Source organism: Pantherophis guttatus, chromosome 3 (genome assembly GCF_059756535.1).
Source record: "Pantherophis guttatus breed Tessera chromosome 3, ASM5975653v1, whole genome shotgun sequence".
In the NCBI taxonomy this organism is placed as follows: domain Eukaryota; kingdom Metazoa; phylum Chordata; class Lepidosauria; order Squamata; family Colubridae; genus Pantherophis; species Pantherophis guttatus.
In genome coordinates, this window is record NC_142065.1 from 14860476 (window position 1) to 14885400 (window position 24925).

The 24925-nt window shown below is 35.5% G+C and overlaps 1 protein-coding gene across 3 annotated transcripts in view; it reads left to right on the forward strand.

Moving 5' to 3' along the window:
* Positions 1 to 24925, forward strand: part of SYCP2 (synaptonemal complex protein 2) — a 52215-nt gene that overhangs the window by 19428 nt on the left and 7862 nt on the right. For 2 of the 3 annotated variants that reach the window (XM_060689601.2, XM_060689602.2), the window contains exons 17-36: positions 32 to 106; positions 845 to 1003; positions 1105 to 1201; positions 2329 to 2501; positions 3061 to 3136; positions 3245 to 3305; positions 4600 to 4727; positions 6216 to 6595; positions 6773 to 6897; positions 10106 to 10139; positions 11513 to 11583; positions 11671 to 11728; positions 13060 to 13115; positions 13309 to 13360; positions 15037 to 15211; positions 17685 to 17749; positions 18746 to 18907; positions 21044 to 21248; positions 22518 to 22759; positions 23601 to 23780. In XM_060689601.2, coding sequence (XP_060545584.2) covers positions 32 to 106; positions 845 to 1003; positions 1105 to 1201; positions 2329 to 2501; positions 3061 to 3136; positions 3245 to 3305; positions 4600 to 4727; positions 6216 to 6595; positions 6773 to 6897; positions 10106 to 10139; positions 11513 to 11583; positions 11671 to 11728; positions 13060 to 13115; positions 13309 to 13360; positions 15037 to 15211; positions 17685 to 17749; positions 18746 to 18907; positions 21044 to 21248; positions 22518 to 22759; positions 23601 to 23780 — 2574 coding nt within the window. The remainder of the gene's footprint in view (positions 1 to 31; positions 107 to 844; positions 1004 to 1104; positions 1202 to 2328; positions 2502 to 3060; positions 3137 to 3244; positions 3306 to 4599; positions 4728 to 6215; positions 6596 to 6772; positions 6898 to 10105; positions 10140 to 11512; positions 11584 to 11670; positions 11729 to 13059; positions 13116 to 13308; positions 13361 to 15036; positions 15212 to 17684; positions 17750 to 18745; positions 18908 to 21043; positions 21249 to 22517; positions 22760 to 23600; positions 23781 to 24925) is intronic. The other variant, XM_034433129.3, reaches the window with a different exon arrangement.

Consider the following 24925-nt stretch of genomic DNA (forward strand, 5'->3'; position numbering starts at 1 on the left):
GCTTTCCTTTTTTGCCTATATATTGCTTCAGAGTTTTCCAAGGAAAAATACTGGGTCAGTTGCAAAAACAACGGTACATGTAGTTTTTGATGAAAGTGGATCACAGGTAAATATTTCAGTTATGATGATAAATATTTTAATACATGTGTTTAATCTGGGCAATACATATGGAATGCAAATTTTGAAGCTACAGATAGTATACAGTAGATTTCATTATTTTTTGTCAACGTGCCTTTCATAAAAACCTCCCATTAATTTAGAAAATTAATCCCACCCCATTCAGCAAACAATTGGATCCCAATATGTAGGATCTCTCTGTTAGAATAGTGAAGTTAATTTTTAACAATTGGAAATTACAGGATGATTACTCTAAACCATAATACTCCTAAGCATTATTATACTAATATCGTATAAAATTAATGGGGAATTTTGTTTAAAAGTGAACATACAGCATTTGCAGCTTTTTTAGAATAAAAGGAGAGGCGGTACCATGCAAGCTGATGGGAGGTTTATATAGCCCACTTACCCCCCCTTCCTCTCTCTTTGCTGCCATCTACTGGTCAATAAATCAAACAGTTGACCAGTCACCCCATAGTTTTCTGATCTAAAATAATTCAGACAATTATCAGTACCATTGGGGGAGGTGGGGAAGGAATGTATTGCATTGAATAACCAGAGTAAAGGAATCACTAGTTAGTAAAATGTTATGGATCAGGGCTAAGCTTTCAAAAGATCTAGAAAAGCCCACCTATCTTATAATATAAATATCCTCATTGTTTGCTGGAGTTTAGTCTTATTTGAAAGCATAATAATAATGGGATTTTTTAATATTTGAAATTACTAGGTTCTTATACCGGAAAGTCAGATATCACCTTTGAAAGAAAAAGAATGTAAATTACAAGAAGAAGAAAATAGTTTCTCCTTTCAACATCAATATCCTCAGGCAGAGATAAATCTAAGTAAAAAAACAATTGAGATGGACTTCCAAACAGGTCAATCCAAGGTAGTTTAAGCTTTCAAATAGAAAAGAAGAATTCTTGTTTTGCAATATTTGATTAAATGTTTGAATGCTGGGTTAAATTATACTTCTCATTTTATTTCAAGGCCACCCCTGGTAAAAGGAAAATGTCTGAGGCATCAATGATTGTGTCATCCACTTCCAGGTTTTCTGTGCAGAGTCCATTTCCTTCAATTAGTACTTGTAAGTTAAATGACATATTGTATTGTGCCTTAATCCAGTATGTTGTTAATGTATTTTATTATTTTTAGAAAATGTTCCTCTATCATCATGGGTCAATAGCTATCATTAGCCTCTAGAAATGATGCTTAGTGAGTTTGTGGGTTGGTCAAGTTGACCTCATAAAATCACTTCAAATTTTGTAATTATTATTTTTTTACTCTACGATTCCCTGTACATAGAGCTATTAGCATGAGTATCTTAAGTAGTATCATTTAAGGCCTAGTGAGTTGATGGATTATGTTTCCATTATTCAGTGGAAACAAAATAGCTCATAAACACTTACCTGATAGGCTGAGATGAATCATTTTACTGTTTTCCTTCTCCAGCCCTAGATTTGACAAAATTGTTATATGTAACAGGAGATTAGTTTGTGGTGGTTCTGATAAAGAAATAGAGAATTGAGTCTTCATGGAAATAGTATGAGTTCCATAATCCCTAAAAGGGAATATTTCCTCCTGTGTGCTATGGAGGCTGAAGTCTGGATAAGCACTGAAGGTTGTGAAAACTTCCCAGCTATTCCAATATGGATTCATTTATTGCCTTACACCAGATAAAGGGAATATGGATTCATTTATTGCCTTACACCAGATAAAGGAGCTGGCAAGGAAGTTTCTAAATGTCACACAGTCATCAAGAGACACAAGAAAATCACAGTCAAGCAGGATTTGTAGAAATCAAGTTCTGTGGACACAATTTTACTCTGGGTTTTTCCTATGATAATGCCCAATTTACTAGCAATGATAGATTCTGGAGAAGTGCAACACACTATGTTTTAATGCAAACACTGAGAGTGCATTTTGTTTACATCCAGACTGTTTTATAACCTTCCTCTGTTGGGTGCAGTATCTTAACTTAACCCATCTTAACTTCCACTGACATGTAGTATTTGGTTTATCAGAATCTTGTATGGGTTCTTAAGAGGCAGGATCTCAGGGTGATGAATATCGGTTAATCCACTGTAAATCTGAAGGATGCCTTGCGCAATTCTTTTCCACGAAACAGCAAATTCATTTACTGTAATTTTCGTGGAAATGGCACAAAGCAGTACAAATTACATTAAAAGAAATGAACTATGGGTTCCTTCCCAGCAACTCCACGAAAAGGGAAGATTAGAACCCCTCTTCAGATGATGGGCTTAGTGGAAAGAAATGAAGTTTTCTCAGTACCTGAGACAAGGGCTATGAAGGCTGGCCGAGAAGATAATTGTGCACCTCTACTTTCTGCAACCAAGGCTCTTAATAGGAATAATTCTGTTGAGAAGGTAACTACTTTAGATTTGTACAACAAATTTAAATCTGAAAACTACATGAATATTTTTTAACCTCCAAAGTTTGGTTAAAAGCTACACATTCCCCCAAATAGTAAGTTGTTTTGTTTTTTTTAAATTGAGAGTTAATGAAGTATACAAGGCAGTTGAAAAATTCTGTATTTGAAGTACAATATTTATGATAATAATCCAATTTGATAAAGTGGATCTCAGGAAAAAATAATCATTAAAAAAGAGAAGAAGTGAAAGAAACAAAAGTGAAATAGAATAATTGCAAGAAGAGAAAGAACAAACTTTATTTGGGAAAAAAATAGAGGACAGCTTAATCTTCCAACAGATTAGTTGGAAAGTACACATAAGAGGATGTCGAAGTTGCTTGGAAAAATAATTTTATAACAAGGGTACCACAGATATATATGAAATATTAGAAAATATTAAATTCCCTTTTAATCAGGGATATGTTTTTTGTATCCTGTACTTAACTAATTGGTGTAGAAAATCATATAAATAAATATGCATCTTAATGTTTGTGATTTATTATGTATACATGTAGCAAATTCCAGCTGAAAAAAGGAAAAATATGATCCACAGTGAAGAAGAACTACATATTAATGGAAAGCAAAAATTAGGTAAATTGTTCAACATATTTCAATAGACATCCTTTAAAATAGTTTTCGTGTTGTAGAAAATCTTAGGATTGCCTTTCATGTCTAATTTAATATATATGTTTTACATAGATGAGTTAAGTGATATTGTTCCTGACTCCCAGCCACCAATATTCAAAAGTGACAAATCATTGTAAGTACTACAAATAATTATAGATAAGAAATATATATGTTAATATGCCTAGTTTGAACAACACATTCTGCTCTAATTTCATGTTAGTAGAAATTTTCTACATATATACTTCAGGAATACAACTAAGTTATCTTTTATCTTAGTTCTGATTTCTCAACAAGTATACATGGACATTAGAAAGGAGGGGTTTTCAGCTTTGTAGTTGTTCCTGTATAGGACTAGAAAATAGCGTGTGCCAACTCTTTTATCATTACTTCTTTATATCTTGTTTTAGAGACATTAATATATAATTATGACTTAAAGATGATTGAACTCTGAACCCCAGGTTTCGAACGTGGAAACTTGCACAGCCAATTTATTACAGCAGTTTTTGCCTATCCAATAAACCCTTATCAGGAAGGGTTTTGTTGTCATCAGGGACCATGAAAGCCTGTCTTTTCTGTTGCTACCCCTTTCCTTTGCCAAAATGAGTCCACTGAGTCAGATTAGTATCAACTCTGCTAGCATTCAGGAAAGTGCTTGATTGTATGGTGGGTCTCCTCCATAAGTAAGCAATTCTTGTTGCTATGACTGTTTTTCCACCATGCACTGATGCAAAGGAAAGTTTGCTTGACATGGTTCATCCCTGGATGCCATGATTTTGCAGACAGCATCTTCAGCCAATCTGCTCAGCTCAAGCTGATAAAAGTTGAACACCAAAAATACAAGCCAATCTGTACCAACTATCTCCACTTCAAGCCTGCAATACTAGCGCCTTTATTCACATACTTCAAAGTAAAGAAACAAAAACATTCTAAGCTTTCTTTTCTCCAAAAATATGCAGCGAGTTCAGGTGTCTTCTACAGGTGTATCTCTATTCGTTTGTCTATTGATTTAGAAAAAACCATTACTCTTGATAGCATACTATTAGGATGGTTGTAAGGAAGGTTGAGTTTTAGAATATTTACAAAATGCGGAAAGGCAACATTGTATACAGATCAGTATTGAACTGATTTGTCAGTAATTTGAATGCAGATAGAAGATAAACAGTAGCTTGGTATTCAGAATGGTTACAATTTTGATTGAAAAAAAAAGCAGAAAAGTGAATATCAGAAATGTGAATTAGCATTGCAGTAAACATTGGGGAAACTGTAATTAACTCCCCCACCCCTTTGTATGGGCATCCAAATGCTGCAAGTAGTTGCACAATTTGACTAATTTTTAAACAGAATGCATTTTATATTTGAAATAATCACATAAATTATAAACATATTAAAAAGTTGCTAAAATATGTGTGCTTTTTTTTTTTTTTTAGATTGCCTGGCCTTTCAAACAATTTTGTTGCTGAAATTAAAACTCAGAAAAAAACAAAGTGCTGGATACCTGAAACAATAATAACTCAATGTCAGAAGATTACTGCATCAGAAAGTATAGTATATCAAGGTTAAGTCTTTATATCAAAGTTATATTAGTTTTTTCCACAATTATCCAAATAAAGAATTTAGAAAGAGAATAGTTAACTTTAACTGTTTGTGTGTTTGTGTGTGTGTGTGTGTGTGTGTGTGTATGTATCTTTCTATATGTATGTTTGTGTATCTGATGGTTATGTTCTAATAGAAAAGAAGCAGATACATGAAAAAAAGCAGATAACTCTTGAAAGGGATAGCCATTTTTGACTCATTGTCAGTTAGGACTCTAATATGATTGTCCAATCTATTGTGTTCATGATCGTCCGTATTTCTCCCACTCCATTTCTCCTGCCTTATTGCTGAGACGCAACCTCATGTAGAGGACAAATACTTTAGGCCCTTAATATAAAAAAGTAAAAAGTCAACACTTAAGCAAAGAAGATCATCCCCTCTCCTCCACAGTCAGTCTGGGAATGTTTAATCTCTATCCAAACTTTCAGAAACCACCAGCATGATTTAATAAGAGAAGAATTTCTCTCTTTTCTCCCTCTTACCCATTATGACCCATTTATCTCTTTTCCTTGCCTCCTCTCCATTTCTCCATCTAGTTCTGTTCTCCACTTTAGCTTTCTTGTCCTTCCCCTCATCCCACCCGCATCCTGTTTTCCTCTTTACTATTTTTATTTGATGTGTACTTAATATCTAAGTGTGGGACAAGACCTATTTTCCCTCCTTAACATACCTGTGAGGTAGGTTGGGTTCAGAGGAAGTGAATGGTTTGCATGCACCCATAGCTTAGGACAGTGGTGCAATTCAATTTTTTCTTACTACCAGTTCTGTGGGCGTGGCTTGGTGGGCATGGCAGGGGAAGGATACTGCAAAATCTCCATTCCCACCCCACTCCAAGGGAAGGATATTGCAAAATCTCTATTCCCACCCCACTCGGGCCAGCCACAGGTGGTATTTGCCGGTTCTCCAAACTACTCAAAATTTCAGCTATTGGTTCTACAGAACCTGTCAGAACCTGCTAAATTTCACCCCTCGCTTAGGATAGATCTCAGGATCTCCTCCCCCCCTTCCTCCTCCCTCTGAAAACAGGAAGTATGACCTATGAATGAGGGACACAGTGGTGTACAGATAGAGGATCAACTAATTTCTAAGATTGGATGCCTTTTTTACAGGCAATTAATTTTAAGCAACAGTTATTAATTCAACTAATATTTATTAATTTATCCTTTTAAGAATGTGGCTTCAAACCAATATATATATATAATGGTTTTACTCCAGGAAAAACCATTTCTAGGGATTTCCCCATATATATATTTCCCCATATATATATATATATATATGGGGGAAATCCCCTAGAAATGGTTTTACCTGGAGTTGGCAGCCCTAAGTTGACAAACTCTGTAATATTTGTGTCTGGAAAAACATGAAATTCTGGGTTGACTTCCTTTTGAATACGTATGGTAGTTTATAACACTTTACTTAATTTTAAACTCTTGTTTTTATTTTCTATTAGCTGCTAATCTAAGTGACAGAGCTGCTAAGCAAAGAGCTTTTGCTTCAATATTTGAAATGACTTCTTCCGAGATAAGAAAAAAACAGCATTGCAGTGGCAAACTCATAGAGGAGCAACACAGCAAAACCAATAAAATACCAGATTCACAAACCAATTTTAAGCATTTGGATGAGAAAATACCAAAAAGTAAAAGCAGAAAGAGTGTTTCCAATGCATCGGAAATATCACTTCCTGCTACTAAAAAGAATAATAGTTCTCTAATAACTTCAAGGCACCCTAAATCAACCTCTGAAATGAATGATCATGATATTAGATTGAATATATCACCTCCTGCAAAAGAGACTGCTAGTAAGAAAACTGATCAAATAAATTATGAGAAGGTAAACAACCTCAGCATTGCTTTTCTAGTTGTATAGTAAATCAAAATAGTGATTGCTTTTAATTTATTAACTATTTCTCATATAATTGATACATTTGGTAACCCTAATTAGCAAACAACCAAGAACAGATAACATTAAGGACACCACGGTATTGAATTTTTTCCTTCTTTTTTTCAGAAAACAAAATCAAAAGATGTGATTGAAGCAGCAGAAATGTTAATAAGTAAAATCAGCAAAAGATATAAAGAAAAGGATGGCATAAAAAATACAGCAAAATTGTGCCAGTCGTTTTCTGATAGGAGGTATTGTATATATATATATATATATATATTCTTTTTATGTAACTGAAATGTAGATAGATACTACATGTTAAAAAGTAAATAGTTTTGCAATAGATCTATTTTTATCTTTTTTTTAGTTTTAATGTAGTTTTCTACATTTTCCTAAGTTTATCTTTTATCTCTTTAAAATTTTTCTAATATTATCATGAAACAGAACAAAATTTTAGTGATTCTGTAATTTTTTCCCAGTCTTTCATTTTTTGTGTGTTATTAGTTACATTATATTTATTTATTTATTTATTTTATTAAATTTACATGCCACCCATTTTACAGATTAGGTGATTCTTTTACATAAGAGTAATACAGTTATAAGGTTATATTTCAGTTTATGAATAACGTCACATTTTTAAAAACAAATGTTAATTATCATATTTTGAAATTTAAAAATTTGGAGCTGTTTTACTCTCTGTTGCCTGAAAATTTCGTCAGGTCCGCCTGATTCGCCAGTTACGTCCCTTTCTGGATCAGGACTCCTTACGCACGGTCACTCATGCCCTTGTCACTTCCTGCCTGGACTACTGCAATGCTCTCGACATGGGGCTCCCCTTGAGGCTCCAACTGGTGCAAAGTGCAGCCGCGCGGGTGGTTATGGGAACGAGGTGGCGTTCCCATGTAACACCTCTCCTGCACGAGCTGCACAGGTTTTGGTTACCACCTTTAGAGCACTCCATGGCCTAGGACCTGGTTACTTACAGGACCTCCTGCTGCCACCAATAGCCTCTCACCGGCCAGTACGCTCTCACAGAGGGGCTCCTCAGGGTGCCGTCAGCCAAACAGTGTCGGCTAGCGGCCCCCAGGGGGAGAGCTTTCTCTGTGGGGGCACCAGTTATCTGGAATGAGCTCCCCCGGAGATACGGAGGATCCCGGATTTACGCACCTTCCGCCGCGCCCTCAAGACCTTTTTATTCCAACAGGCTGGCCTGGCCTAACTTTCCCTTTTAAATAGTATATGAGTAATTTTAAATCTGTTTTTAAATATGGGGGTGTTTTAATTCGTCTCGGGCCAAATTGTTTAATACGTTTTTATACTGTTTTAAATTTTATAATCTGTGTGTTTTATCTTTTTGGCTGTTCACCGCCCTGAGTCCTTCGGGAGTAGGGCAGTATATAAATCTAATAAAATAAATAAAATAAAATAAAATCCTAATAAAATCCTAATAAAATAAAATCCTAATAAAATACACTGAAAGTAATCAAATGCAAAATGGAATTAATTTTATAAAAATAAATGATCACGACATCTTTACTACCATTAACATCTAGTAGAAAACATCTATTAGAAAATTGCTTATGGCAATACTGTGCAATACTGTACTGAAAATAGTGACTTATGACTGGTCCTTGCACTACCAACTATTGCAGCATCCCTGTGGTTACATGATCAAATTGGGGTTCTTGGCAGGCATTCATAACAGTTGCAGCATCCTGGGTCACATGATCGTAATTTGTGATCTTCCCACAGGGCTTTCGACAAGCAAAGTCAGTAGGGGAAGCTGGATTTGCTTGACAACTGGTCACAAAATGGTTATTAAATTGGGCATGACTCACTTAACAACTGCGTTACTTAGTAGAGGAAGTTCCAGTTCAAATCATGGTTGTAAGTTGAGGGCTGTCTGTATTAGTTTACAGATTTCTTTTCCCCAGTGGCACCTGGTTAAAAAAAAAAAGCTGGAACCTAGTAAAAGCACCTGAATTGGTGCCTGAGTTGAAAAGCTGTGAGGGCTCTTTGCTCTATTATTTTATTTTATTTATTAAATTTATATGCCGCCCCTCTCCGGAGACTCAGGGCGGCTCACAATACATTTTTAAAAAACCATTCTAAAAACATTTAAAAGATTAAAAAACATTAAAAACCTTAGAACACATTCACACCATTCATGGCCAGATCTCACCAGATCACAAAGTGAGATCAACGGCCCCAGGCCTGCTGGAAAAGCCAGGTCTTCACAGCTTTTTGGAAGGCCAGTAGGGTGGGGATGGTCCGGACCTCAGAAGGTAACTGGTTCCAGAGAGCTGGGGCAGCCACAGAGAAGGCCCTCCCCCACGGGCCCTCCAGCCGGCATTGTTTAGCTGACGGGATCCGGAGGAAACCAACTCTGTGGGATCTTACCAGTCGCTGGGAGCTATACGGTAGAAGGCGGTCTCGAAGATAACCTGGCCCTGAGCCATGTAGGGCTTTAAAGGTAATAACCAACACCTTGAATTGTGACCGGAGGCCAATAGGGAGCCAGTGCAGCTTGCGGAGAATTGGTGTAATGTGAGTGTATCTAGGTGCACCCACAACAGCTCGTGCGGCTGCGTTCTGGACCAGCTGCAGTCTCCGAACACTTTTCAAGGGTAGCCCCATGTAGAGCGCGTTGCAATAATCTAACCGTGAGGTGACAAGGGCATGAGTGACAGCCTGAAGTTGGTACTGAAGTACTAGAGCAGGGGTGTCAAACTCAAGGCCCGGGGGCCGGATCTGCCCGCAGGGTACTTAGATCTGGTCCATGGGGCTGCTCTGGAAACAGCAAAGGACTGGCCTGCAGTGCTTCTGCCAGTGAAAATGGGCTCCCGAGCTCTGTTTTCGGCTGTTACGGCCTCCTGTGTGCGGCCCTCCCAAGCTTCATTTTCACTGGCAGAGGAGGGTTGCAGGAGGCTATTGCAGCCGAAAATGGAACTCGGGAGCCCATTTTTGCTGGCAGAGCGCTCAGACCAATACAGGTGCCCCCGACACGAGTGACGTCAAGCTGGCCACGCCCACCCTGGCCCCCTGAGGTCAAACACAACCCTGATGTGGCCCTCAATGAAATGAAGCTTGACACCCCTGTATTAGAGCCATTGGAGAGCCAAAGTTGACCAATCCAAAGCATCTCCAAACATAGACTACAGTTCACCATTTCATAGTCTATAAAAGTTCATTTATGCCATAATATGTGCTTACAACTTTTTCTTATTTTTTTACGCAGCAGGCTAACCTGGCTGTTCTCGAAACCTTTTCAAGGAACGTATTTCGTCGTTTAATTATATTACCAAGACAAATTCCTTGTGTGTCCAATCACACTTGGCTAATAAAAAATTCTATTCTATTCTATCCTATTACTTAAGATTGCTATTTAAATACAACTTGATTTCTAAATGAAGACTTCTAACTTGGTATTGATCTGTATTCCATCCATTTTTCTTACAGCACATCATTAAATAAAACTGATAGTGATGATAAGGTATTTTTTTTTTCCTTTACAAATTTGTCTGAAAATGGTTTTAGGTATTTATTTTTAGGCACGATAGATTAAATATGTTTGAACTCTGAACCAAATAAATGGTTTTGTTTCAAGAGTGACATTTATGGTGGCATTTTTTCAAGTTTTGTAATTGAACTGATCATCATGTCTAGGCCAGTGTTTCTCAACCTTGGCATCTTTACAATATATAGATTCAACTCTCAGCATTTTGGTTGGTGAATGCTGACTGGAGAATTCTGGGAGTTGAAGTCCACACATTTTAAAGTTCCCAAAGTTGGAAAACACCAGTCTAGGCTGCTCTTTAATGTTTTATTACTGGGCTACTCAGAAATTCAGAAATTGCTTAACTTAACTTTGCTGGCATGTGTCTGTCTGTCTGTCTGTCTGTCTCTCTCTCTCTCTCTCTCTCTCTCTCTCTCTCTCTCTCTCTCTCTCTCTCTCTCTCTCTCTCTCTCTCTCATACAGACACACACACACACCAAACAATTCATAATAAAGAGTAATAAATTATATTACATTAAATTATTTAAATTTATTATTAAATAAATGAAAAACCTGCATAATTGTATTTTTTTTTCCAAAATGTCATTTGGAGGTAGTTCCAGGTCACACAAGGTCTGCAAACTTCAGAGAATGCTTTTGTGTGGCCTTGCAATTTCTGAAAAGAGCAGGAATGTATGCCCTGATCTCACATGCTTTTGCATGTCTCCAGAGGCCTTTCAGAGGGCCCTCCTAGCAGGGCTCCTTCACAGGACTTCCAGAGTGTCGAAGGTCTGGCCTATCATCAAAAATGACATGCCATGTCACAAGTGATATGCATGTCATAGGTTCACCATCACTAACTTAGACTGAATGGGATAAGAGCGGAGCTGGGAGGAAAGCAGGAGCTGAATCCATGACTAGACATAAGAAGACTCCTCACAGCTCAATAAGTGCCAAAACAGAACTTTGCCATGGGAGACTTGGAGATCATTGACTTTTTTTTTTAAATGTCGGGAATCATTCTTATGTGCAAGAAAAAACATCAACAAAAAAAAACCAAAACACCACCACTAATTGCTTTGCACTTACCATAATCTGTTAGTTGATGTTGCTAAATAAGTAAAGGTGTTAGATCTTACAGAAAAGCTGCTAAAAGAATGTTTTTGTTTTAAAATTAAGCATTAGGAAAACATCAAAGAGGAGATGTACTGATTATGAACATGAATGGATTTAACTGCTCCCTTTGCCCTTTATTGTTTGGCTGAGTGATCTAAAAGTTTTATTTAACCAAATTGGAAAAAAAAACATCAGAAAAAGGGGTAGCATTGACGCGTTATACATCTCTTGTGTAATAACTTTTTTATGCCTAGAAAAAAAGACAGAATAGAAGGACTGGAAATTTCAGAACTACACTACACAACAATACTAATGAACAATCTGTGTAAGTAAACAGTAATCTAATACAAATCTAGCCATTTGAGAGATGAGATGAAAAGAAAACTAAACAAAGTTTTATCTCCTTTGATAGGGATGATGTCTATGACTTTAATCAAAGTGGATTTGATGAACCTACAATAAAGCTTGGAGTAAGAAAATTATAGCATATTAATATGTCAATACTTATAGTTAGCAACGTATTATTTGGAATTTATGCTTCTTATTAATTCATTCCAAAATATAGTTTGATTCTATAGCAGTTTCACCCTTCTCTTGGCTTATGTTAAAATTGTACTCTGCTGTAGCTACCCAACTATATACTACTGGTATTTTTTAATAAAAGAAGGAAAGAATAGACAAAGTTATTAGAATTAGTCATCTCTATATCATATGTAGTTTTCCATATTAATAGGATATTTCTGGTTAGTTTTGGTGCATTTTGGTCAGTGTTATCACAAGCTTAGCCAAGTCCAGTTTTACTTGAGCATGTTCACATTGTTGTATGCAAGCTAAGAACACAAGCCTAGAGATTTGCAAATCAATATTCAATGGACTCAACTTTACTGGAGAGGATAGATAAGTGTTTTTCAACCTTGATAACTTTAAGATGTGTGGACTTCCAACACCCAGAATTCCCCAGCTAGCAAAGTCGACACATCTTACCAAGGTTGAAAAACATAGGGCTAGATAGCCATTTAAGAATGCTGAAGCACTGAGCAGGGAAATTGGGCTAGATCTTCTGTACAGATACTCCTTAATTTACTATTATTCATTTAGTAACTGTTCAAAGTTACAATGGCACTGAAAAAAGTGACTTACAACTGGTCTCCTTAGGGTTAAGACTCTCACACCATCCCCACCGTCATAGGATCAAAATTCAGGCACTTGACAACCTGCCTATATTTACAACGGTTGCAACATCCTGGAGTCACAAAATCGCCATTTGTGACCTTCTCAGCCAGCTTCCCAACAAACAAACTCAATGGGGGAAGCTGGATTCGCTTAACAACTGCAGTGATTCACTTAACAACCACAGCAAAAAATTATCTATAATTCAGCTTAGCAACAGAAATTCTGGCCCCAGTTGTGGTCATAAGTTGAGGACTGCTTGTAATAACTGCTGATCCTTGCATTCTATTGTTTCTTGTATCCCACCATTAGAAAATACTGACACACTAAGATACATTTATTTTGAAATGGTAATCAATATTAAAACCTTATGTATTGTCATGCTCATAAAGCAATAAAAACAAATGGTATTTGTAAAGAAAATAAAGACTTTAAACCAATATGTGAAATTGAGGTCATTTTAAATAAGTACCAATAATCTTTTGTAAAATCTTTATAAAAATTACAGATATACAATCATAAAAATGTATATAATTTTCATTGAAAAAATAGGAAGAATGATTTTTACTTGACAAACATTTACAAATAGGCAGAAAAATCAGCTACAAATGGAACTGTGCTATTTATTTAGGTCCAGGAATTACATCTTATTAATTTGGAAACTACTGGTGTACTCCCAAAGAAAATGTAAGTATACTTTCTATCAGCAGAAAAACGGGTAAATAAGAGCTATTATAATAAAATTAGATAATGGCAATATTCTAAATATTCTAGCTGTGGAAAGTGGTTGTTTTCCACATATGCAAGTAAAAACACAACCCAAATAAACTGTTTATTTCCATTCTAATTACTACAATAAGAATGTTTTTATTTGTTTTAGGACTCAGAAAAATGAAACAACAAGTATAACCCAAAAAAAGCAGGAAAAGAAGGTATTTTTTAAAAGGAACATAATTGTAGTAAAAGTCGTATTTTGTAAATACTAGGATGTTTGCAATATTTATAGCTCAGGTGTATGATGAAAGTAAAGGTTTGTTCTCTGAGCTTGTGGGTTGGTTTCCGGTGATCACTGTTGTGGCCCCGCCCTCCGAGCCTATCTCATCGGAGGAAGAAGGCTCCGAACATGAAGAAGAGGAGTTGACCAGGCCTCCCTCTCCAGACTCCTCCCCTCTGGCTCTGCCTCAAGTGCCGGCCGAGGAAGAGGAGATTAGCCAGGAGCCAGGTGTCTCCGATGAGAGCGATGGAGGCGATCTGTCGTTCCTGGATCCACGCCAACGAAGGCGTGATAAACGGTTGCAGCAGTTGAGGAGGCGTGCCAGGGATTAGGCTGAGTCACTGGACCACACCCCAGCGACTGTATAAGAGTGTGTGGTGGCCATTTAAGACTCTGTGACGGATAAAAACTAACTCTGGCTAGTCACTTTGAACAACACTTAAATCTGCCGAAGGTTTCTTGTTTTGAACTGGACATTTACAAACTGTGTGTATTTCTGTTTATCTGGTGAAGGGATATTCCGTTTATTGAAGTAAAAGCACTTGGCAGTCGGTGCTCGTATTGCTGCCAAGTTTCTGATAAACTAACTGTGCGTGCCAAGTGCTTCCTTTAACCCTCGGCTGGCTGTGTGTGTGTGTGTGTGTGTGTGTGGAGATGGGGACAGAACAATCACAAGACTCATCACAAGACTCACAGATGACTCACAGATGGTTCATCAGACGACCCTCACTTGACACACCCACATCTGAAGCCCTTATAAACAGAACACTGACACTGACATCCCCTAAACTCCGTTGAAAATGTTACCTAGCCTGGTAACGAAACATTCGGAAATCAACCCACAAACTCAGAGAATAAACCTTTGCCCTCACAAGGATGTTTATTTATAGTAATAGTTCCCCTTAGCTGCTATTATGTATATTTAGTATGATTGCTAGGTTGGATTGTGTTTTTAATGCTATATTATATGTTGCTGTTGCAAGATGGACAGCTATAGAGAAGTTGGAATGGGAAGAGGAAATACCACAATTTTACAATGTGAAACTGCAAAATAAAATCTCAAGATTTTTCTTTTACTACCTTTTAAATTTTTTGTTCATAAAATACTATATATCGGGGATGTGTTGTGTTAAATCTCCTTGATAGCAACTAGACAAATCGTGTTTAGTAAGATCTCAATTATAATTAATTTACATAAATTTAATACTGGTTTTTACAGGATTGTACCGGTTTCCAAGTAGAATATGCTAATGAAGATTTAAGTCTTTGAAGAACTTGTATCTTTGACATTTGAGAAAATGCATCAGCTTGAATTTTAATTTAATTAAAAAGCAGATTAATATCTAGATTTTCATTTATATGCATGGTATAGGATAGGTTACAATATTACAATATTTTAACAGACCATTCAATTAAACAGTAATTGCTTCTATAATATACTAGTAGATAAAATGGCCTGGTGGTGGGTTTTTTTTTTTTTTTTTTTTTTTTTTGACCATGTCTAATCAGAACAAGTGTTTTGCAGTTCTATAAAAGTTCTTTTAAAATTCAAAAAAAACCTTTTTTTTTTTTTAAAAAAAATGATTTTTATTTTTATTTTTTTTTGTTCCACAGGGCAGGACAAATAGAAACTACAAGCATCTTTTTAGTGACACAGACACTGAATATAGAGGTGATGATACCAACACAGATATTAGCTGGTTAAGGGAATCCAATAGAAAGCCTAAACCTCAGCTCGTAAATTACGGCAGAGCCAGAATACCAAGGAAGTCCAAAACTCTGAAACCAGGCAAGATGTTTATTTATTACAAAGCCTAAAAATCAGATTATTTTTCTGTAATTAAAATGCATTTCTCTTGGGGTCAGTTCAAATATTGGTATTTAAATGAATTCCAGAATCTTGGTAGGAATGCTCCCTCAAGTTTCCAAGCAGGAGGTTTGCTAGGCAGAATACAATCTAACTAATGTTCATCCTTACACAACACACTCATACACAATTGATAATGTTAGCTTTTGGTATAGGTCAAACATTGTTATCTCCCTACAACCCTTTCTGGTTGGATTTTTAATAAAAAAAATAGACCTAGAAATTGTTGGACTTAAACGAAATAGAACAGCTTTATATTTGCCTGCTAAATACATATTCAAAAGTAAGCTCTGCTGAGTTTAGTGATATTCACAATGAGGATTGGCCTTAAATTATTTATTTGTATTATACATACAGAGAAAAATGCAAGGTTTTTTTTTTGCTGTCTCTCAGATTTTCAGTTTATTGTGCATAAAGCAGCTCGGAATCATTTCTGGAATTGGATATTCTATTTTTTCTTGTCGTTTCTAATCAGAATACATGCTTCATTTTCCCGAAAAGCATAAAAGTACTTTTAAAATATAGCTTATTTTTCAAATTGCATTTTAAAAAGAACCTTCTATACTTCCTAATCCTTTTGCAAACTTTTTCTGCTTTGTTTTTTGTTCTTTCACTATTTGCAAATACACAGAACTAGAGATATGTATGTACTGAATATGTCCAAAACATCCCTACTCATATAGTGAGGTTACACCTTTGCTTCTTAGTATAGCACACTTTGCATACTTAAATTACATTCTAGCACACTACATTCCAATAAGAAAACATTAAAACATTTTATTTTAACTGTATTTTTGTGTCCCTTGATTTTTGCATCTTGTTATTTTATTTACCAACAAATAACTAGTTTGATGTCATTGAGAAAATATTTAAATATTTCACATATACATAAAATATTTTCTCCAGCTCTAGCGCCTGTCCTGAAGGTACAGTTAGAAATTTGACATTCCAAGATTGCATGTTGGCCTTGAGCAACTTTTTGCAGCTTCCAGCTTTCTCCTCCAACCACAGTCACCAAAAATGCCTGGCCTCCTTTTTGCCACAGGAAGAACATACATTCAAACAAAATGAAACCTCCCCTCATTAAGCTTTGATTTATTTTAAATAAGAAAATATTTCAAACTCCCTACCCTAGGAAAATACAGAAAGTGTGGCATGGCCTCACTTTTACTATTCAGCATTTATATTCAACATTTCTGCAGTTTTTTTATCTGAACGACAGGAAAAAGTTTTGCATATATTTGGAAGACGAGCAGGGAAGCGAGCAGTTAAGTACTGAGTACTGGCCATAGTCCAGATTGAGTACTACTTCACCCTGTTGTCAAATCACTGCAATCTGGACTGGAATTTCTGAAGTTAGTTTAAGAGCAAAACAGAAGACAATAATTTTAGGCTGCTGTACAGAATTGCTTGACGTTTTTCTAGGTGTATCTTCTACCATTCACCACTCCTACCCCATCTCATACCTTGACCCCATATGAGATACCATCTAATAATTTCTGGAGAGTCTTGTATCTTAAAGAAGATGAAGGTAGACTTCAGTCGGAAATAACTTTTAATAAAGGGTTTATTTATTTGGCCCAGAGTCACCTCTAGGCAAGATGGGCGGCACGCAAATCGAATACATAGATAATAAAGAAACAAAATAAATACGAAATAGATTTATATGGCTGTCCAACTCACACCCAGTGACACCACGTGGTATACAACATTACAAATTAAGACTAAAAACCCCAGCCCCCCCTCCCCTTGGCAGTGACTTCCAGAAAAGTAACAAAAAGGGGGCAACTCTTATTTCTGAGGAAATGATATTCCAAAGGGAAGGAGTCACTACAGAGAAGGACCTTCTATGTCCCATCAGGTGTATTCCCTTAATTTATTTTTATATTTGTATTCTATTACTTTATAAGTACCTCAAGGGTGACCATACATAATACTGCTTTCTCCCCAGATGGAACCTGAATCATACCCTGCCTTCCTGTTGTGGTGGGCTGAGTAGATATAACTGGGTAGAAGTGGTCCTTCAAATCTATTTTTAACTCATTTTATTTTATTTACTTTTGTTTACTTTATTTACTTATTTATTCATTCTTTCAATTCATATCTTTCAACAGCAGCTCTAGGCAGCCACCACAGCTTAAAAAAAGACTAAATACAGGCAGTAAATACCAGTAATGTCTTATGCTATTGGCCTTCCAGTTACACCCATTATTCTTCAACCATCTTTGTGTAATTGTGGATTGATTGTGTAATTCTAAACTCTGTTTAAAATGCCTTGGTAATTTCTTTATAGAGATGATCAGAAGCAGTGAAAATTGAATGATAATTGTTTTGATCATGGTAGTAGGATATAATTAACCTTGGGCTTGTTTTATCATTAATGTTGAATTTTTAGATAAATTCTCTATATCGCCAGGGATGAGGGAAATATCTCCACCCCCAAAAAGCAGAAGTAATAAGGTAACTCTTTTCAATTGTTCTTGTTTACAAGCATTGAAACATTTTTTTCCACACAGAAAGAGTTAAATGATCAGATTGTTTTTTAAGAAAGACTGTTTAATCTGCTCAGCAGATTGGAATGGAATAAGCCAATCTTAGCAGTTTTTATTCAGTCTTTCTACTCAGCTATTCTTGTCTTGACGGATTGTCCTTTGTTTTCTAATGTGGTAAATTAATATTTTGAAGCTTATTCTATTAAGCTGGTAGGGATGATTATATTTCTTATGAGGTTATACAGGTAGTTCTCCACTTACGACCTCAATTGAGCCCAAAATTTATGTTGTTAAGAGAAAATATTTGTTAAGTTTTGCTCCATTTTACAATCTTTCTTGTCTCAGTTGTTAAGCAAATTACTGCAGTTGTTACGTTAGTAACAGATAAATGACTCTGGCTTTTCCATTGACTTTGTGCATTTGAAGGGTGCAAAAAGTGATCGTGTGACCCCAGGATACTGTCATAAATATGTTGCCAAGTGTCTGAATGTGACCATAGGGATGCTGCAATGGTTATAAATGTGAAAAACAGACACCTTTTTCAGCACTGTTGTAACTTTGAACAGTCCCTAAATGAATTGTTGTAACCTGAGGACTACCTGTACCTAATTAGCAATCCGTTTTTGACCAGTTTGCCATTTCTTGTGGTGAATTAAGACATTGAAATTTCCCAACAAGCTGTGATCATCAAATGTATTTAACTTGGCCTTTTCTGAACTACCAGCCTCTATAGGTGTTCCCATTCTCCTCCTAGCTTGTCTAGTTGAGATATAATAAATAGCAGTATTATGTCACCAGACAGCACCAGACAGGGATGGTTAACATACAGTCTCTGAAGTCAATCTCTGTACTGAATTTTACATTGTAAATGTAAAAGACATGCTGAACAATTAAAAAAAGATGTAACTTTAATATTAACACAGTGTGCAAAGTATTTTTTAAAGTACCTATTTCTAAAAATCAGAATGATAACGGTGATGGGGAAAGAACACTACAGACTAGATCAAAAAAACTCAGAAAAGCAGCACTAGCCAAAAAATGTTACAAAGAACTCTCAAGTTCAGAGATAGAGAGTGAAGAGGAAGTTTCTGAATATTTGAATGAGAAGAACACCTCAAATGAACATGTAAGCTTTGTATTTTATTGTACCTTTACTAAAAGTATATGTTCCTGGAATTTGTATTTTAGGGCATCATTATTTTTGCTTCTGTTTTACCTAGAATTTGATTTTCAAAAGAATGGAATGGTATTTAACAAAGAGGAATAACAGTATACGCTGTGATTCAAAGAAAATAAATTTTAAATAGTTTTAAAAATAATATAAGGTTTTACAAAACCATTATCTCAGCTGGTTTTAATAAGTTCAATTATAGTGTTATTTAAAATGTTATCAAAACCCAAAATCTTTATATGAATTCAACTTAAGCAGCATAAGGCATTCTTGGAAAATATAAGGCATTCTCTGTCCTTAACTATTAAAAGGAGCAATTTTGTGATTTCCTGGGAGGAGACTTGTAATCATAAAATGGTGTGGGCTGTTTTCAATTCCTGCAATGAGGGAAAAAAATCCACCAATTAAGTGAAAAATCCATCACTGCAAGGACTCCTGTAGTACAGGTAGTCCTTGACCTATGATTTGCTCATTATGGTCATAAGTCAAAATGCTCCTAAGCAAGTCATCATGTGTCCAACCCAATTTTACTACTTTTTTTTTTTTTTTGCAGCAGTCCTTAAGCAAATCGCTATGATCATTAAGTGAATTCATAGTCGTTTTAGCAAACCCCACAATCATTAAGCAAACCCATTGTTTGCTATGAGGCATTTTTGCTAAAAAAAAAACAAACAACCCCAAGGAAATAAGCACTAGCTTTCAGCAAAAATCATGGTCAGGTGACACGGGATGCTGCAAAAACAGGCTGGTTGCCGAGGACCCAAAATGTGGTCATGTGACTACAAGGGGCGCAACTATCAGAACTTCACAACCAGGTCATAAGTGAGGGGTCCTTAGTGCTCTCTGAGCTTGCTTGTTTTCCTTGCAAACGTTTCATTACCCAAACTAAGTAACATCATCAGTGCTAGTCCTAGCTAGTTCTAAGTCGTAAGTACATTGGGGAGGGTGGGGAGTTCATTGTAACTTTGAATGGTCTCTAAATGACTGATTGTAAGTCAAGGACTATATGTATCCTTGCTGTACTGCTGCTGATGTTTCACGGGCAGCAAGTCGTGACTATGTTATTCTGGATGTAGATCATGGGCTCCATTATTATTCCAAACATAAAGCATGGGTGAGAGTTATACAGGAGTTGGAGCTGGCATAGAAAAGACAAACCAGAGTGGAGATGAAATATGAAGAAAGGGTAACTGCCATGATAAGGGAATAGGGTGGGAAGCAAAATTGAATGAGGTGAAGGAAAGAATACAGAATAACAGAATTGGGAGGGACCTTGGAAGTCTTCTAGTCGAAAGAAAGGAGAGAGGAGCTCATTTGATATTATAAAACTAAGAAAATTCACTAAACCAACAGACTCATGTTTTGATTTTATCAACAACTATGAGACAAATCACAAATAATGATTTGAAGAAGAAAAAAAACTTACTCGGTAAGATAGGTCAACAAATGCTTATGAGTCATTTTAGTACTTAAAAGACTAATGAAAACACAAGACTTACAAGCATCCAAGGAGGAAAGTAAGCTGAAGAAAAAATGAGTAGCACTAGCACTTAGACTTATATACCAATTTGCAGTACTTTACAGCCCTCTCTAAGCAGTTTACAGAGTCAGCGTATTGCCCCCAACAATTTGTGTCCACATTTTACGCACCTTGGAAAGATGGAAGGCAGTTCATATCTCACCTTGAGCCTGGTGAGATATGAACTACCAAATTGCAGGCAATCAGCAGGAGTAGCCTGCAGTATTGCACTCTAACCACTGTGCCACCATGGCTCATAAGCAATGGATGGAATCTAGTGAATGGATAAGAAGCAATGGATGGAAACTAATTAAGGAAAGAACCAGCTAGGAGAAATTTCTTGACAGTGAGAACAATTAGTCAGTGGAATGACTTGCCTCCAGAAGTTGTGATGTTCCAACACTGGAGGATTTGAAGAATAGATTGGACAATCATTGGTCTGAAACCATTTTGTTTAAGAGAAACTAGATTTTTTTAAAAAATAACATAAAATACTGTTTTGTTTCTTTCTAAAATGCACAGTTTAATTAGTGTGCAGTGAAACTATGTCTGATAGGTTTTTGTATCTCTAGCCAGAGCATAAAATCACAGCAAAATCTAGAGCTGTTAATCAATCCAAGATACAGCAACATACAATTGCCAGTGAGACAGTCAGAGGAAAATTGATAAATCAGTCCAAAAGATCTACTAAAGCAAAAGATGACATGATAAAAAAACAAATGGAATTACCATCATCTCCTTCATCTGGGAGTCCACCTTTCTCTGAGATAATGAGATGTAAGATTTATGTTTTGTTGTTATGTTTAACTATAGTAGGACAGTCTTAACTTAAATTTATGTACTTGAGATTTTTCACCAGTTAACAATTTTTGATAACTATAAAATATATCAGATCAGCTCAATAAGCTCCAGCAATTTTGCAATAATATTTTTCCACCACTATGTTCAGACGTCTTGACTTACAGTTAGCTATAAATATGCCTTATCACTCTAGTTGGCAATGTCTGTAGTTGCAGGGAAGAGCCTAGCCTGCTCATGCAATTAGGTATATTTACAATTAACCATAAATCTATAGGTAACCACTACTTACATTATCTGTATATACTGTATATTAACATCCAACAGGCCTGACCCAAAACTATAACTAAAATAGTATCCTTTTTTAATGCAAATCACAGTTTTCTTTTTTTAAAAGAAAAATGCCTGCACTTGTGATTCCCAAGTGCAGGCATAAGAAAACCTGCGAACTCCACATAGGCATCAGGAAGGGCATCTGGCCAGTAAATGCCTAGTTCCATCCAGACACCCCGACTCTACCCCGACAAAAGGAATTGTACAAAAGGAATTTTTATTGTATTTTCTCAGATAGATCATAGCCCGTAGAAAAAAAAATCTCTGGGAATTAGTTCCTAAAAATACTGTAATGTACTGTGCATTGTAACATTATTGTAGAGAACTAAAGCTCAGTAGCACAGCATTTCTCATGAAAAATGTATTGGAAAGTAGGAAGGTTTTTTGTTTTCAGAGTACTGAGCTTCAGGGACTAATGTACTGTACAATACAAGGCAACTTTATCGTTTTATTTTTCAGATGTTGTTTCCATATTTGAATTGCTCGTGTTTCAGGGAATACAGCAATTTGTGTTTATGTCTGTTTGCTCCCTTTCCAGCAGAAATTTGCAGTTTCACTTCTGTTTTAGATTAGTTGTAATTTGGTATGATTTATTTAACATGGTATGATTTTTAAAGCTGGAGGATCGATTGTGATACATCTTAAATTTTAAAAAAGGCGTTGGGTAGGTCAGGAATGGATCCAATCAGTTTCTTCTGGTTTAATCATCTGTTTCAACCTTCAGTTCATGAAATTAGCTATTTTAACAAACAAACAAAAAAGGGATTTCAATGACTCATCTAAAGCAGAAGCTTCTGATTTGAGCTGTGCCAGAGAGGAGAATACACATCTGAGGCTCTCATATAGTTAAGGTTGATTTAATGTTGCAACAACATATAGCCAATGTTTTGAAATCTGTTTGTGGAATTTATTAAGGTTATGAGAAACATACAGAAGAATCTGCTGAAGAGCACATATCAGTGAGAAGGTCGTCCTTATCGTCCTATCTTGAAGAATTAACACCTGAAAAGGAGAAATCCTTAGAGAATATTAAAGAAGATTTTACAATGGGAAAAATTAATTCAGAGAGTGAACTATTGAAGGATCTTCCTGAAAAGGGAAGAAAACTGGTATTTGAAGCTGAAGATCTCTCACCTGTGATAAGTCCGCTTTCTTTGGTAAATATTTACAAACTATTTTAAAATGAGTTTTCCACTCCGTGAGTTTAATTTAATTTATTAATTTAATATTAATATTAATTTAAATATTAATTTAAAACTTCCAAACTTCTGCACTGATACTATAAACCCAAAATGGTACAGAGGGGTCCTCCTAGAATTTGGCCAATTTGAGGTGGCATACAAACCACATAAATAAAGAGAAGAATTACAAAATATCTTCATATAAAAACCAACTCAATAAATTGAACACTGTTTATAAAGAATAAATACAATCCAGAGGTTTATTTTGGATAAAATATAATTTTTTTGCAAGTAATGGGGGGGTCCTACCCAACTCAGATCCTGGAACAGTTGTTATTCTACAAATGTCAAGTAAATGTGAATGTTTTCAGCTAATTTTTAAAAGAAGAGAGTGCAGAAGCCATCAGAACTTCCCTTGGAATTAAGAATAAAGGCACTAAGATTACTTTTTATCTTTGCTAAAAGTTTAAATGAATTTAGAATCAATGTAGAAGAGCCTACATTTTCATTTCTGCTTCTGTTCTCCACAGATAATTTGGATGGTGATAATTAAGAATATTGGAATTGCAATGTGCAATTAATCATACTGGGAGTTCATATTTCTACAAAGTTTTTACAGAACAATCATAAGCTTAATTGCAGAATGAATGTATTTAGAATTTCAGGCTTGCAATGTATTCTTTCAGTAAGACTTTATACACTGAAAATAATGAATAGGATTGCAACCTTAAACATTTCTGTTGTTTCTTAAATTGGAGAATATTATTACATTTATATGGTTGTGTACTCACTACTATTAACTATGTTTTTATTGTAGTCCAACGTTAGCCCCTTCAGTAGGAAAAAACCATTTATCAATTATAACAATTCAGAAATCGCTAAGGACAAAATCTGTGACACTGATGAAGCAGTGAGCATTACAAGCGGCCTTTTAAATAAATCATTTCATACAGAAATAGAAGATATATCTGAAAATATCATGAACAGTAGAAGAGAGGTATAATATTGTCAAGATAATCTTGATCTTTTTTGATAAATTGGTTTTATCTAATATAATTCTGTTGTTGTTACTAACATAAGTTCAGTTTAAATGATCCAAAATTGTTTTTTTATAAAAAAAAGCATCCTACTTGCCTTTTATATATTGCTTCGTTTTACATAAAAAGAATGATTTGCACTTTATCTTTGAAATGTAAAAGCACACTTTTACGAATGTCAAATTATTAAGAACCCAGTTTAGAATAAAATCTTATAGACGTATAAATGTATATAAGAAGAATCTAAATTATGAAAGAGAAAAAGTCTCTTTCAGATGAGTTTTTTCAAGGTATGGGATATACTTTGAACCTCACTTTGATGTACAGGGTAATAATAGTAATGCCATGTCTTGGATATCCATTTAACAGTTGCTCATTTCTTTGATTTCTGTACTTCGTACAAGGAATTTTCAGCAGATATTACCAAATTTCTATGTCCATATTCACACTTGTGTGAAAATATACATGTGTCCATATCCAATGTTCAAGATATTTTCAGTAGTGTAGGACAGACACAATTAATCAAGCACTGCATGCTGGGAAACAGAACATTTGTTCAGGAAAACAATCAAGATTGTGTAATGGGTTCATTTTGCTACAAATATTTTTGCAAAAGAAAATGCTTCAGATATGCCAACTTCATCAGTATAGCAATAAGCGAGAAGCAATGAGTTCAGGAAGAACAGAATTGTGTGATAAAACAAAGAATGGAATAAGCATTAGAGAAATGCTAGAGCTTAGGAACCTGCCTTTTGGTTCTGCAGAACATTCTTCTGCTCTGTATTTCAAAAGTTCATAGTTTTTAACCTTTCAGATCTGTAGGTTTGGGCTGCAGTGATATTAGTAAGTACATGATGAACTGCTCTATTTGTTTTCCTTCACCATATCCCAGATAAATTTTGAAAATTTTAATTGATATCAGGAGAGAAGTATTGGATGGTTGAAGGCAAACAGGTGAATGCTTAAACCCTGGAATGATCTGGGTGTTGGAGATATAGTTCAATTTTAAGCAAGGTTACATTTTCCCTAAAGAATCATAGATGTATTTTTGGGGGTTCTCCTGAAGTCTTCTTCAGTAATCACTGAAGTGATTACTAAAGATGAA